The sequence below is a fragment of the Micromys minutus genome (genome assembly GCF_963924665.1).
Source record: "Micromys minutus genome assembly, chromosome: 4".
In the NCBI taxonomy this organism is placed as follows: Eukaryota; Metazoa; Chordata; class Mammalia; order Rodentia; family Muridae; genus Micromys; species Micromys minutus.
In genome coordinates, this window is record NC_137973.1 from 63,026,480 (window position 1) to 63,042,039 (window position 15,560).

Genomic DNA, 15,560 nt, shown 5'->3' on the forward strand with positions numbered 1-15,560 from the left:
CATGACTTCATTTCAAACTGCTCTTGAGCTTCCTGCAGCTATTTGAAAGTCCTCTCCCCATGTGGAAGGCATTTGGAATTCCTATTTTATGCATTCATGGTTCATATAGTGTCAAGATGTTCAACTGGGAAAATTAAATTATGCACAATGTACCATGCAGAAATTGATCTCCTGGAATAAGATTTGAGCTTAGAAAATTAGTTTTATGAGCAAGCTTTTAAAAATGTTGGAGTTTCTCTTTTTCCCCCTCGAGTATCTTCATGGATTAGAAAAAAAAAAAAAAAAAAAAAAAAAAGATTGGGCCTACCTTTTCTGATATCAGATAAAAAGGCAATATTCTAAGTTGTTATTTTTAAAAATCTTATTCTTGAAACTCATCTTGAAAAATATATTTGCTGAATTCTCATGGTTCCGTGTCCCTCATAAATAGGCAGCATTGACCAGCAACCCTAGAGCAAAGCGAAGCAAAGGCCTTACTGGTGCTGTGACTCAGGGCAAGCTTTGTGATCTCTCTGTGCTTCTGACAGTGACCATAGCACAGAGGTCAGCTGTGAGAATGGAATGAATGAATGAATGAATGAATGAATGAATGAATGAATGAATACATGCATGCATAGCTCCTGAAATGTCTCCCAGGATAAAGCAAGTGGCTATTTTGTTGCTTTCTCTAGGGACAGCTCAGAATATGGGAAATGTTACTTACAACCAGTTCAATATAGTATTTCCTCACGTAAATAATTTTAACCTGTAGGAAATGCATCTAGTTATAGATAAACATGATGGGTCCTCCTTAAAGGGACGAAGGGATGAAACCATTAAAAGCACTAAGATCACCCATCGTCCCTACCTCCTGAGTGTATTCCGGGAGCAAAAGGCACACATGTACAATGTCTTAAGGATGGGTGGGAGATGTCCCCTTCCTGATTGTTCACAGGAAAAGCAAAAGGAAAATTAGCATGTCCCAGAGTGATGTTTGTCTTCCTCGTGATGTTTGTGTTGCCTCGCTCAGAATGCTTGTTTTCAGCTCCATCCATTTACCTGAGAACCTCACAGATTTGTCTTTTCTTGATGGCTGGATAATTTTCCGCTGTGCGGACTCACCACATCTTCATTATCCGTCATCTATTGATGGACGACTAGACTGTTTCCAGTCCCCGGCTGTTGTGAGTGGAGCAGTGAGCATAGATGAGCAGGTGTCCCCTGAAATGCAGAGTCCTTTGGATAAATGCCTAGGGGTGGTATAGCTGGATCATGTAGTTAATCTACTTCCAGCGTTTTGAACGCTCTACACACTGGTTTCCACAGTGGCTGGGCCAGTTTGCACTCCCACCAGCAGTGCATAAAGTGTTCCCCATTCCCTCTACCCACGACAAAATTTGTTATCCCTTGTTTTTCGTTTTCTTTTCATCTTGGCCATTCTGACCAGGGTAAGATAAAAATCTCAAAGTAGTTTTAAGTTACATTTCCATGGCTAAGGATGCTGAACAGTTTAAAAACTAAGTCTCAGCCATTTGCATTTTCTTCTTTTGAGAACTCTGTTTAGTTCCATGCCCCGGTTTTAACTGGGTTGTTTGTTTTCTTAGAGGTTATGGGGTTTTGCTTTGCTTTAGTTCTTTGTGCATTCTAGATATCAACCCTCTGACAGATGTATTGGTAGTCAGGAATTTTCCTCCCTCTGTAGGCTGCCTCATTCAAATAATAGTTTGCCATATAGACACCTTTCTAAGTTTCAGGCAGTGCCTTGTCAGTGGTTGGTCTTAGTGCCTTCACCATCAAGATCCTGGTCAGATTTTCCTTTTCTGTGCCTCTGAGTACATTCCCTCCTATACTCTGTCAGACTCGGGGTATAGGATCCTTGATCCATATGGAGTTGAGTTTTGGGAGCATAGAAGAACTAAAAATCAAGTTTCATTCTCCTACATGTAGGCATCCATTTGAATGGAATTATTTGTCTATTTGTTGAAGGTGCTGTCTCTTGTGCAATTATTGGCCCATTTGTCAAAAAGAATGGTGACTATAAAGGTCTGGGTTATATGTGGATTTTTAGTTCTATCCCATTAAACAGTATATGTGTTTTGATGCTAATGTCATACTGGGTTTATTACTGTAGCTCAATAGTAAAATGTAAAATCTGTGCACTGATAACTCAGCAGGGTTGTTGTTATTGTTCAAGATTATTTTGACTATTCTGGGTTTTTTATATTTCCATATGAAAGCTAAGTTTTTTTTCCAGTATCTATGAAAAATTGAATTGAAATTATGACGCACATTTTTATTGAATCTGTAGATCACTTTTTGTAGGGTGGCAATTTTGACAATATTAATCTTACCAACCCATGTGTATGGAGGGCTTTCCAGCTTCTGATACCCATCTTCTATTTTCCTTTTTTGGTCTTGAAGTTTTCATTGTACGAGTCTTCACTTTCCTTAATTAGACATATTCCAAGGTATTTGGGGGCTTTTGTGAATCGCATTTCCCCCTGATTTCCTCTTCACTGTGTTTACCATTTGTGTGGAAGAAGCCTGTTGATTTTGTGTCCGTCTATTGTTCTGAACTGTCTTGCCTAACCCAAGACATTTTTCACAGATTTGCAATGCTTGCTTTTGTCTATCAAAAGATAAAAGTAGTTTACCACATTAAGAGGTCAAGTTTTAAGTAGACAGGGAAGATATATTACAGCAGATATTTTATCAATCAGAAAAAGTTATTTTAGTAGCAACTATATTTTCAAGGTCACCTTTCCTTGAAGCTTAATGGTTTTACTCTGGCTTCCACAGTAGTGAAAATTCGGCAATCAGATCAAAAACTCAAAAGAGGCAGAAGGGTCTAAGGTGGTAAAAAAGAAAAAACTACCGCACATCACAGGAAGCCCCTCTTGATCTAGAAGCAGTTTTCAGGGGGCAGAGATATTGGCTTGGCATTTTCAGGGTTAAGTGCCAGCCTGGGGCTCTGTGAGTACCTAAGGTTTCTTCAGAAGCTCATGGAGATGAATGAAGTCCAGGCCTCAGACACTTCGGCACATCTCCAAACTGGCAGAGATAAATGTAGGAATGTAAAATTAATTCATAGAGGAAAGGTAATAAGCCGTCCCAGTGGACCGTCCCGATGAACCGTCCCGATAGACGGGTGGCGCTGCGTTATTGTTGCTTGTGGCTACTTTCTGCTCACACGAACCCCACTGTAGATATGAGTAACTTGAAGTTTCCTATCAGGAGACGCATGTAACCAGAAACCGGAGATTTTTAGCAGCCATAATGAAGCCTCCAACCACATCCTTCATGATGCAATTCTGTTAAGGACAAAAACATACATACATACATACATACATACATACATACATACATACATACATACATACCACACACATACTCACACACACAAAAACAAAATGAGAGGTTTGTGGGTTTTAAATAAATCTGCTATTGCTCATTTTCAACAGAACAACTAAGATGTTTTAATTTATACTAATATTTGATTCTTATGAGAAACAAGGATCAATAAAAGTGTTCTAGGGGCAAACTCTACTGCACTTTTATTTTATTGTTTTATGTCATAATTTCAGAAATCAGTCATTATCAAAACTGGCTGCCTAGCAGTTCTTGGTATAACAAATGTTATTGCTGTAATTCTCAAAAGCAGGTATCATGCTGACTTGAATTCTAATTAGCCTTTAAGCAAGAACACTATGGCTAATGTGCTCTGTGTCAAGACACATTAATCAACGTTATTGGGAATGCTTTTAGCATCCAGGCAAATCGGCACATATTTTTCAAACCCTGGTGTACTATTTTGGGGGGACAATGAAAATCAGATCTCTCCAGGAATCATAAATGTCAGGGAAACATGACTTGGTCTAGAGAGAGTTCTTAGACAGGTTGAGAAAATGATATATTTTACTTCTCTAATTGATAATGACTTATAAAAATAAAGTAAATAGTAGTAAATGAAAAGCCAGATATTTTTCTGGGAGTGAGAGCTAATCAGTTAGGACTTTCTGGCCACCATTCTGCCTAACAGATGGTATGTTCTGAAATTCTATAAGGAAACATCTGGCAAGCCATTTCTGTATAAATGGAACTGCCTCTCTCTCTATCTCTCATCCTTCCTTTATTCATTGGACTAACAACCCCTGCTAAGGATTTGTTGATTTCTCTCACCTTTATGAAGGCTATCCTAGTGAGCACTTAGAAAGTAAGGTGTGGCCTTCAGAGATATTCCCCTGCCACTCTTAGACAGTCAGCTAAGATTTAATTATGGATTTTTAAGACTTTGTGAAATCTTTAGCAATCATTAGATTTCAGAAAAGCCATGTTCCTAAAAATTTTTCCAGCTTTGATTCATGTTTTTGTAATATAGATGGGCAGTGGCTGTTGAGCAATTGTTGTCATGGTTGGTGAACACAACTGTAGTGGTTGTTAGTCTCGTGGTTGATTGCAATGGTTGTTGCTCTCATGGTTGGTAGGCATGGTTGTAGTAATGGTTGTAGTGGTTGTTGCTCTCGTGGTTGGTAGGCATGGTTGTAGTAATGGTTGTAGTGGTTGTTGCTCTCGTGGTTGGTAGGCATGGTTGTAGTAATGGTTGTAGTGGTTGTTGCTCTCGTGGTTGGTAGGCATGGTTGTAGTAATGGTTGTAGTGGTTGTTGCTCTCATGGTTGGTAGGCATGGTTGTAGTGGCTGCTGTGGTTCCTTTCTCTGTTTCCCTTTAGCTTCTGTGCAGGTGACTTCTCATTTAAATTGCTATTATAGTGAGATATTTGGGGTGGTTTTTTTGTGTAGGGAATAGGTAGTAGTTGAAGAAACTGACTACAAACAAAAATACATCTTACTCAAAATTAAACTGGTGAGATTTTATTCATTGTCAATAAATTGCATGTTGTAGGATATAAAACCCAGTTTTGCCCAAATAGACCAGAAAAGAAATGTAAGAAAGGTAATATTGATATGTAGAAGCCCCCACCCCCATCACACAAAAAAAAAAAACCTCTTTAATATCTGGCTTAAAAGACTATAGCCATGTTCTCATCAACATTCAATTTCTATATATGTTGTTTGCAGTGACGTATTTTCTTCATCTCAGATAAGTAATTGAACAAAGAAAGGTTAGAGTAGTTCATTCAGATAGAATCATGGATATTCTTTGATATAACTTCCAAGCTCCATACGTGGCTGTGTCTAAAAGGTTAAACCTATACAGAATTTGAAGTCCCATCACTCAGATGCTGAAGGACAAAAGCAAACAGTCTTTGCATGCTCTGGAACAGTCCAGCCTTGAAGCCTTCTTCAGCTGTCTGAAAGTCCAGGGTTGCCCCAGCACATTTTCTGAACCACTACTCTAGGCCCAGGAGATAAGGTTAAGAACCCAAGATCCCAGTGGGGAGCTTCATGCCCCATCTATGCCAATAATACTTTTTGAAGTCTGAGAGAGAAAAGGCCAGTAAGTACATCCTCCCCATCCCATCATGAGATGGGCAAGATGGAGCCATGGCCCTAAGGTTACAGAGCATTCTCAGAGGAAATAGATACAAACCTGCAATCCTATAGCTAGATATGTTGAGATTTGCCTTGAATACATTGGGTTATGAAATATGTAAAGATATAAAGATATATGTATGTTACTAGTGCTTTGGGGGGGGCATGGTGATCACGAGCAACTAATGATACTAAAAAGCCTTTCAACCCATGTAAGATCAATAGTACTAAAATTACTGAAACTACCAAATCTGTTATATCTCTTGAAATGAAGAAAGTTTACTCTGAGCATTCCATTTTAAAATTCTAATATGTTTTTTGAGGAAGGGAAATGCCTTTATCTAGCTGCTGAGATGGATACATACATATTTGTGAATAATGCAATTGCATGCCTATTCTGTAAACTAAACACTAACTCAACTAAGGAATGAGTTTCTGCAACTTTTGCCCTTTCTTCTTTTAATTCATTTGCCTTAATGAAGTTTCCATTTGATTGACTAAAGAGATTGTTTTAGTTTTTGCTGGAAAATGTGTTAAGACTTAAAGTTTACAAGCAAACATTCAACCTTTCCATAACAATTTCAGAACATCATAAACATCAGAACATGACCAATGACGCTAATATCCAGAATTGCTCTGGAAAGGGCAAGAAGACATATATGCAGATAATGTCAGTATCAGTAAGACTCTATTTATTAAAAGAAGCATTTTACTTATAAATAAATGTATTCCTTAGAGTATTTTTGTTTCTAAATTAATACATTATTTTGCTAAAGGTTGACTTGCTCATGAATGCCCAAGTCAAAGGAAATCTGTGAGTGGCGTGTCGCCTAAAATGTTTTGTCATGATGACACCCTTCTGTTCCCAACAACTTACTATAGATAGATAGATAGATAGACAGACAGACAGATAAGATAGATAGATATATACACATATATACATGTATATAAATATACATATATGTGTGTGTGTATATATATATATATATATAGTTTGTTTGAAAATTTAGTTGTTTGAAACACAGATTCAGACATTTTAACATATCCATCAAACACACTTTCTTTGCCTTCTGCTTAGCTCCAAGTACCATGAAACAAGGATCAGTGAAAGTTATCTTGGAAATCACTACCAGTAATTCTCCCAGAAAGAGTAGTAGCATAAATAAATCAGGAAATATGAAAATAGAGCCATTATGAGTTTGGCTTTAAATTTTGAATATGTATTTTACATTTGAAGCAGTTTTGTTTCCCTTGATTAGTTAAAAAGAAAATAAACTTTATAGATAATCAAGACAATGTAAGCACCAATTCAAGTTTGGGTTGCTTTTGTTTGTTTTGTCTTTTGACACCAAATATATAGTTTCTTTTCTAACTCCCTGTCTCTAGCTTTCTGATTCACACACCAACTAGATGTCTTCAGTACTTCAAGACCACTAGCCATAAAACCCTCTGTCCTTGTGGATCTGAATGCCCTGCCCTCCTGGTACATAACTATGTCTGCTGACTTGGAAAGTCTGCACTAGCCCTGCCAGTTAAGGGTTTCTGCATGACTGATGTAATCACTGCCCTCTGTTGATTGAACCCCATCCCCAGTCATTTCCAGCTCTCCTAGGTTAAGAAATTCAACAGAAAAGTCCATTTTTCTAACAGTCAGATTGGTTTCTTACTGTTCGACAGTATCTAGGGGGCTCCCTTCCTGTCTTGCATTTGCACAAATTCAGGTGTGGTTAGAAGGGACTAGTTACAAGCAACAGAGAATGTGAGACATCCTTTACCATTCCTGTAATCCAGGGGGATGTAAGGCTTAGAAGTTCTATTCCAAGACCTGGGTACCATTTACTATGCCACAGGATTTCCTCCGGGTGACAGATAACATTTGAGAGGTGCGGCAAGGATTTTTTTCTTTCATACTGATCATTACAAAGCCGCTCCCCTGCCTCCATCCATTGTTTCTGTTCTATAACATTGCCTAGAACCATAGCCTCAAAAGGGAAATGGTTGGCTTATAGACTGTGAAAGACAAGAATTGAAGCTGAGCATAGCAGCAGCCTCTGGCTCTGAGTCCCTGAAGAGACTACAATGGATTGGGAACCCAGGGCTGTGTTCTCTTTAGAAGGCTCTAAGGGGATGGAGCATCTACTAACAAGCTCCCTCCCAAGGTTCTTGGCAGACCTCAGACCTTAGACTATGGTAGCTCCATCAGGCTACTCAAAGCAGAGCAGTTTGCTTCTCTCAAAGCAAGTGACCCAAGTGGAAAACGACAGAAAAGACCCGCACCGAATTGAAGCTATTCTTCACAGCTTAGACTCAGATGTGGTGTCCCTTCACTCCCTGCGTATTTTTTTTTTTTCAGTAGATTTACATAGTGAATTTACTCTTGACTCAAGAAGAAAAGATTTCACAAGGCTATGAATACATGAATGGTGTCTTATAAGCCCTTTCACATCCACCCAAACACAATATGTCCTAATTTGTTAAGTGGCGAGAAACACCAGAACACAGACGAGAGATTATCATAAATGCATATATCCCATGGCCTTGTCACTTTGTAGGGTGACAAGTGTCTCTGGAGCTTTGCTCAAAGTTTCCACTGATAGTTAAGTAGTTTGATCTCAGCCAGAACAGTTGTATACAATCAAAGAAATGACATTGCAAGAGGAAGAATTGAGCATACCATCTGATGAATAATGCCTTTGAATGCCATCTTTTTTAAAGGGAGAACCAGGCTTCATTGGTCCTCAAGGAGAACCGGGCTTACCAGGGTTACCAGGAACAAAAGTAAGTAGACCTTTATGCCCCTTGCTTTCCTGTGAAAATTATGTCAACTCTGTTGAAAGAAAAGGTGAGATGACGCTACTATTTAGGTGACCAGATATTTCTGCCATAGAATCGAGGTAGCCTGATCCACCCAGGAATGCAATTGGAAGTTATATCCAGGACTTTAGGTGTCGCTGCTGGTGGGTGGGATATTGTCAAAAAAATGTCTTCTAGATTCTTCAGGAAGTGTTGAGATACCACTGGTTTCCCAGTCAGCCACCTAGAAAGGTAACTAAGCAGAAAGGAGGCTAGAGGTTGTCATTTCCTGCTCTTCCTCATCCATCTTAGGATTCATTTGTAAATCGGATACTAATCCTATCCCCACGGATGTCACAGAGATTTCTAAATACTTCATTCCACAGGATCTATCCTGAATGGTGTTTTCAGAAGTATTCTATAATGAAAACCATCTCTCAGTGTTCTATTTGGCAACCATAAAGAGGTCCCTGAAAGCAAAAGCTGTATACTGCCTTTCAAAAAGAATACAGTGTTACAGAGAGTGTCAGGCTTTATAAGACATAAAAAGATGGGACTCTGATGATGGAGCTGTACTCATAACAGACTCATGAATCAAAGGAACGCGGTGACATCAATCAATATATAGTCATTTATTTTTAAACCATGGCAGACTCTGGTTCGGTGAGTTCTGCATTCACCAGAAATAAGCCAGGGGTGATTTCCAATAGTTAAAGAACTATGTCATGGTCTATTCAGACAGACTAGTCCTCATTTCTGCTTTGGTCAAGTGAAAATAACTCTAATCCTAGCAAGTAGAAGCTACTCATTGCCTAAGGGGACTGGAATTTGGTAAGATTATGCAACGGTTGTTTTCCAGAGAAACCTCACTTTCATATAATGAGCTATCAGGCCCATTAACAAAATGTAGATTTCTGTTTAAGCCTGAACAGATCCACACAAGATAGACCTTTCTGAGAGAGGAAAGAAATTGTTTGTTGATATAAAAAACAGTTGCTTTTATTGGAGCTTGGAGCTTTAAAGACAGATAGAGAAGGTGGCCAGGCAGTGAAGAATCTCCACCAACACGGGAGGAGAGAGGGTCCCAGCAGTGGAGCCCTTGGGATTCCCTGTAGATTTTTGCTATACAGAGGAAGGTAGAAGAAACCTGGCTACAGAGATACTTATCCCTAAATACCCTTTTTATAGATAAGTGTTATCCCAGTTCGTAGTTTCCTAGAGAGGGAGATCCAGACATAGAGCCAGGAAGTTGGCAGCAATCGCTGTTATAAAGGAACTCAGCGTGATCCTGAAGAGCAGGTACTTTACTCTGAACCTCTAGGAGAGGAAAGGGATGTGACGTGCCCATGTGGTATTTCTACAAGTCAGTATATACAAAGAAGGCCATTTTCAGCAATATTCTAAATGTAATTGTTAGCCGAATTGCCTGTTTTAACAAGAGTTGTATCCTAAGGTGGAAATTTCCAATTTGAAAATCTATTCTGACCCCCAACAATGGTCTTCTATAACTTTGTAGATGGTCTGGATCTGTACCCCTCACAGTAGATCTAAAAATAAAAATATGGTTATGTCTAACTTTCAGGGCAGTGAAGATAGATCCTAAGGAAGAAAGACTAGTAGCATCTAGATATCTGTAGTGGGGATGGCATGTCCCCAAGGACTGTGACTATGCCTTTATCTAAGCTACATCTGCCTAGGAAACTTAAGTTTCTGTCAGAGTACTAGAAAACAGGGTACCACAGTGCAAAGCATGGAACTTCATCACTGTGATATACAGTTTGCTACAGAATATGGATACGTGTCCATTTTACAATAAATAAGAAGAATAAGTTAGTAATAGACCATATTGATACCATTTAAAGTCCTTACATTTATTCACACCTGTACAATAGGCATTCATCAAACTATTTGCTTGTTTGTAAGACGGAAATTATAAGGAAGAATCACATTATTACGTGTTCTAGAGACACAGAAGGAGTATCAGTGAGTGAACAGATAGGTGAGTCAATGGCTAGGTAGGTAAACATGTATGTACATACATGTATGTAGACCTAAATAAAGACATGGCTGTGAAGGGGGTCTACTACGAGAATTGATTCCAGTGGTTATGGAGGAAAAGATGTGCCACATAAGCCAGTTATCCACAAACTGGAAGGATGCTAGTAATGCGGGCCTGAAGGTTTCGGAATCCTCCAGGCTGATGCTGAATCTCCTGGGCAGCAGTTAAAGGTCTGAGTTGTGGTACCTGGTGCTAGTCTTGTTCAGGCAGAAGACCGGAGTTGTGGTGTCATGGAGCTCCAGAGGGAGATGGCTCGTCTGTCCTCTGCCTTTTGTTCTATCCATCCCAAGCCAAATGGGTATTTTAAGGGGAAGCGTTCCCCACTCAGCCCACTGACCAATGTGCAGTCACTCATAGAAACAATACAAAAGCTTTTAGAAGCTCCGAAGGAACTCACTGACCCAAAATTAACAATCTCTGATTGGTTTGTGCATGACATGGGATCACTCATGGTCAGAGATTAACGCAGGCCAGTGCACTGTGCATAGCAGTGGGGTCATGTTAACCTTGGTTTTATTGAACCCCTGTATTCCTCACCAGAGAACAGGCTGCTATTTATCTGTTTTTGGATTTGTGACAGGGTGAACGTGGGGAAGCAGGGCCTCCTGGAAGAGGCGAACGAGGGGATCCTGGAGCCCCGGGGCCAAAGGTCAGTCATTCTTATACTGGAAGAGCGTTCTCTTTGGTCTGGGAATGCATGCCTCTTTCTGTGGAAGATGCAACTGACTCTTCAGCAGACATGAAAGCAACCCAAGTCACAAACACCCCATTGAAATGCGCAGTGGTGGCTAGTGATTTTGAAACTCAACTTTTCTTGTTTAATAGTGCATCTCAGTAAAAAAATTTAACATCTCTGGATGTCAATAGACAGGTGCTGTCATGTTACACATTATTGCTCAATGGGTGTTACAGCCGGCTGAGAAAAAAAAACTCGTTGCCAAGTGCTGTGTTCATTTCCATGGTAACGTGATGGAATGTAACACCTTGAAAATATTAGAGCTAAGGTTTTATTTGCCTATGCAGTCCTTATTTATCTAAACATTATGCAAACTAACGTGGTCACACTAGTCTAATAGGCAGCCCCTCTTGGAGACAGAGAGAATGTCTGTAGTCTCTGAAGAGAAATCAATCTATGTCTATAAGGCCTGCTGAGACTCACAAGAGTCACTCACGCAGCTCTCCAAAGTCATAATGGAGAGAAGTGGACAGAGACCAGGGAGTGAGCTCCAGTGATATGTATGCTGTGTGTCACAATAACTCATGTTATACAGTACCGTGACGGGCAGGTCAGATAAAGCATGCCCATGCTTCCTCCTGATTCTGAGCCACTGTTCTTACCTTTCCTGTCCTTCTTTTTCTCTTCTTCATACTCTCTTACAATAGGGGAAGCAAGGTGAATCAGGAGCTAGAGGCCCAAAGGGGTCAAAGGTCAGTAACCAATACCCATCTTGATGTGACTTTAGGCCTTTGAGATCTATGTCGTTTGCCTTTTCACAAAGAATTCTGTTGTAGATTAAAAGCTTTCTATTTGGGGGATTTACGTTCAGTTTGTTTCTGTGATTGTATCACAAGACACTTGGCTTCTTTTTCTTTGTTTTTGCCTGATCTCATCCGTGAGACTATTCTGTTTTAACATGTGTGTGTGTGTGTGTGTGTGTGTGTGTGTGTGTGTGTGTGTGTGTGTGTGTTGTGCTGTGTGCCACAAGACACATGTGAAGGTGAGGATAATTTGCAGGAATCAGTTCTCTCTCTGCTACCTGGGATCCAGGGATGGAGCTCAGGTTGTCGGGTTTGCTGTCAAGTGCCTTTACCTTCTGAGCCTTTGCTAGTCCCTTCAGACTGTTCTTTAAGACAGGGTATATTTCGTGGGGTTTTTTAAATTATTTTATATAATGTATGCTCTTAATTTTCATTTCCTACCTTTGTTGCCTAACTCCATTAAGAGAGGTAAAATGTTACCCTAGGAGTAAGAACATGGCTCAGTCAGTAAGACTGTTTCCTGTACATGTGAAGCTCTGAGTCTGAATCCCCAGATCCCACAAAACAACTGAAGCATCTGTAATCCCTGCATTCCCACAAGAAGACAGGAGGAATGAAAGGGGACTTCCCTAGCCCAGCTCACACGTGGAAAAATACCAGAGACATTCTGTTTCACATTAGGTGGAAGACAGGCACGGATACCCAAGGTTATGCTCTGACCTGCACACACTCACCGTAACTCAATGCAGGCATATGCACACTCATTAAATAATAATAAAATTAAATGTCACCACCGATAACAGTGGTCCCTTTGTCATTATGTTTATACTCCAAAATAACATGTATACTGTTGCTTAAAATGTTGGTAGCTAATAACCAGAAAAATATAAAAATGGGGCTAGAGATTAGAGCCTGCTAATTCTTTATTGATGAAATTAATTATTATGGCTTCTGTTAGTAATAAAACCTGCATGAAAATTTATAACTGTACATTTTTTTTATCTTCATTAGCCCTTGTCTACAGACAGGAAGATGCTTTGAGTTTCATACAGAAAAGGGCTCTAATTTTAAATTACTTTTTAAAACCTTTAAATATACCCAGATTTAAGTGTTTTCTGCTACTTGCTTGTTTAGACCTCAGATCATTTGGAGAGTTTAGACTATTCTTGGTATCTCTGTGGGTGGGGTTATGACACTGTAAACAAAACCTCAGAGATTATTTCTTACTGCTTTGAAAAAGAAAAGGCAAAAAGGGGGCACAGAGAAAAGGGAGAAGGAGAGAGAGGACATAAAGGAAGTCTGGTCATCCTGGGCTCTTTGGCATCTCTCAACTTCAGCACTGAGTATTAAAATATCTACAGGTAGATCTCTGTCATCAGAGGGAGGTCTAGCCTCTGACCTCACACTCCCATCTCCCTGGAATCATCTCTACTTTCCTTCCCTGGGGACAGATGCCACAGTGACTTGTCCCTTTTCCCTGTGCTCGGACTCCTTCAGAGGCAAGCTGCCCTGCTCAGTCTGAAGATAAAGTCCCTTTGGGTACTGTAGACATCACTCACTTTGCTCTTGCAAATCCCACCTGACCAAAGAGTACATCCGGTTGCCCCAAGATACCCTGTTTTCTGAGCACTGAGGTGATGGTGGTGATTGCTTCAGATGTGTGCAGTTCACAGTTAAAGTGCTGCTGTGTGGTAACAAATGACTGTCTGTGAGCGATTTGTACATCAGTGGTCCTTCAGCTAATTTATTGTTTGGGGATTTTGTTTTGTTTTGTGGCCAAAGGGTGACCGTGGAGACAAAGGAGACTCTGGAGCTCTGGGACCACGGGTGAGTGTTTTCTTGTCTAAACTCAGATTCAAAGGCATGTTGGTGTGATTTTGTGAGCAGCACCTGAACAGACAGTGCACAGTCAAAGCATCCGTGGTGCTCCCCGATGGCTCCCAGCATACCCACATCCTCGATATTTGTTTTCTTATCCACGAGCAGGGACTGTAGAAACTCTTACTATACACTACACTTTATTCTGAAACAAAATGTAGACACCCTACAGCTACCCAGCTAGTAAAGCTCCCATTTTTCAGTTAGGACAAGAGTTCGTCTATTTATATGGAATTGGGATATGGGTCGTGGAAGTTCTGCAGAAGATGTAATGGGTAGAATCAAAGTCTAGACATGTAGAGAGATGTGTGTGCTCTAGTAGTCTTGAATGGGGGTGTGTATTTGTGTATGTATAATACTCTTTTTACATTTTCCATCTCATCTAATTTTGGATAAATTGGGACATATGGAATAACAGTCCTATGGGGAAGCCGAGTATTTCCTACAGAGCATTGTTCTCTCTTCTTAAGGAATGAGGAAGCAGCCTATGGCATAGGGATAACTAGAGGAGGTTAGGGGTTATCTTAATATTACAGAGACAGCCAATAATAATTTCCATGATGCAAAGTTGAACTTGTGCTTTGGAATCGGTATCACATCTACCATGGACAGGAAGTTAGAAGTGGTCCCTTGCCTTTACAATATGAATGAAATTTAAATGCAATTATTATTCTGAAACACGCCTGTGTCTTAGAAAATGACAGTCGGGAGGGATCCTCAAGTTACTCCATGTCTACCACCATCTTGTATACTAGTCTAACACCTATGACTTTCTCTTGGTTTGTTTGTGGTCACAGGGTCCACCTGGGCAAAAGGGTGATCCAGGAGCCACTGAGATCATAGACTACAATGGCAACCTCCACGAGGCCTTGCAGGCAAGTGACTACTCTCTACCCTAGGTCACACAGAGACTTAGATACATGTGTTGGTTTTCTGTTGCTGTGATTAGATACCGGGCTCAACCACAACTTAGGAAAGCTTACGGTTCCAGAAGGCTAGCATTTATAATGGCATTAAGGCATGGCAGTAAGATGAGAGTTCACATCTTCTGTTGAAACAGTGAAGCAGAGAGCAAGCTGGGAGTGGGGTAAGGCTATAAATTGTCAAACCCTACTACCAATGATCTGCCTCCTCCAGCGGTGTCAACTATGTCCCCTCCCCAAATATCACCACCAACTGGGGACTGAGTGTTGAGACCCAAACCTATGGGGGACATTCTCCTTCAAACCACCACAGCTGGCTCACGTAGCTCACCCCTGAATTCTCTCTCCACATCTCCTCCCTCCCAAGCCCCTCTGCCTCCTCATCCAGGAGTCTTTCATTTGTTCTATCTTAAACTCCTGCTTCTGGTTTTCCTTTTACTATTAAATATTCCTGAACATAATCAAGTAAATTGTGTTAGTTTAGGCAAATGTTCACTTCCTTGCTCAAAGAGAGAATTTTACAAAGCTGAGCAGGAGCTGGACGTAATCAGTTGAGTCCAGATTTCAACTGTCTGGCTTACTAGAGATGTGACCTGGACAGTTCTTTCGCTTTTGTTTGCCTCTGTTTCTCCATATTTGAAATGAATGTAGAAGCCATGAGTACCTCATTGAGTTATTGGGAACAAACTACTAAATATGTGTCACACACTTAGAAAGCCACCAAGTGCTCTCCAGTGTGCTTCTATGGCCACCATCCCATTTTGTCTTTTCATTCAGTGAAGAGTGGCTCGCTCTCCCTCCCTTGCTTCTCAGTCATCTTTTCTGTTATACACATGTGCATTATACCCTCTGTCACCCAGCAGTGACCCTCAGGGAAAGTCCATAATGGTCATCCCTCGCCCCTGCCCACCGTCACTTTTCCTGTGACCCCTGCCCACCGTCACTTTTCCTGTGACACG

General features: G+C 40.4%; 1 protein-coding gene across 1 annotated transcript in view; it reads left to right on the forward strand.

Moving 5' to 3' along the window:
• The window catches only part of COL25A1 (collagen type XXV alpha 1 chain), a gene marked incomplete at both ends in the record, with an annotated part of 368,416 nt that overhangs the window by 312,793 nt on the left and 40,063 nt on the right, over positions 1–15,560 (forward strand). The window contains 5 exons of the mRNA XM_080916476.1: positions 8,185–8,247; positions 10,902–10,970; positions 11,705–11,749; positions 13,583–13,627; positions 14,476–14,553. Coding sequence (XP_080772602.1) covers positions 8,185–8,247; positions 10,902–10,970; positions 11,705–11,749; positions 13,583–13,627; positions 14,476–14,553 — 300 coding nt within the window. The remainder of the gene's footprint in view (positions 1–8,184; positions 8,248–10,901; positions 10,971–11,704; positions 11,750–13,582; positions 13,628–14,475; positions 14,554–15,560) is intronic.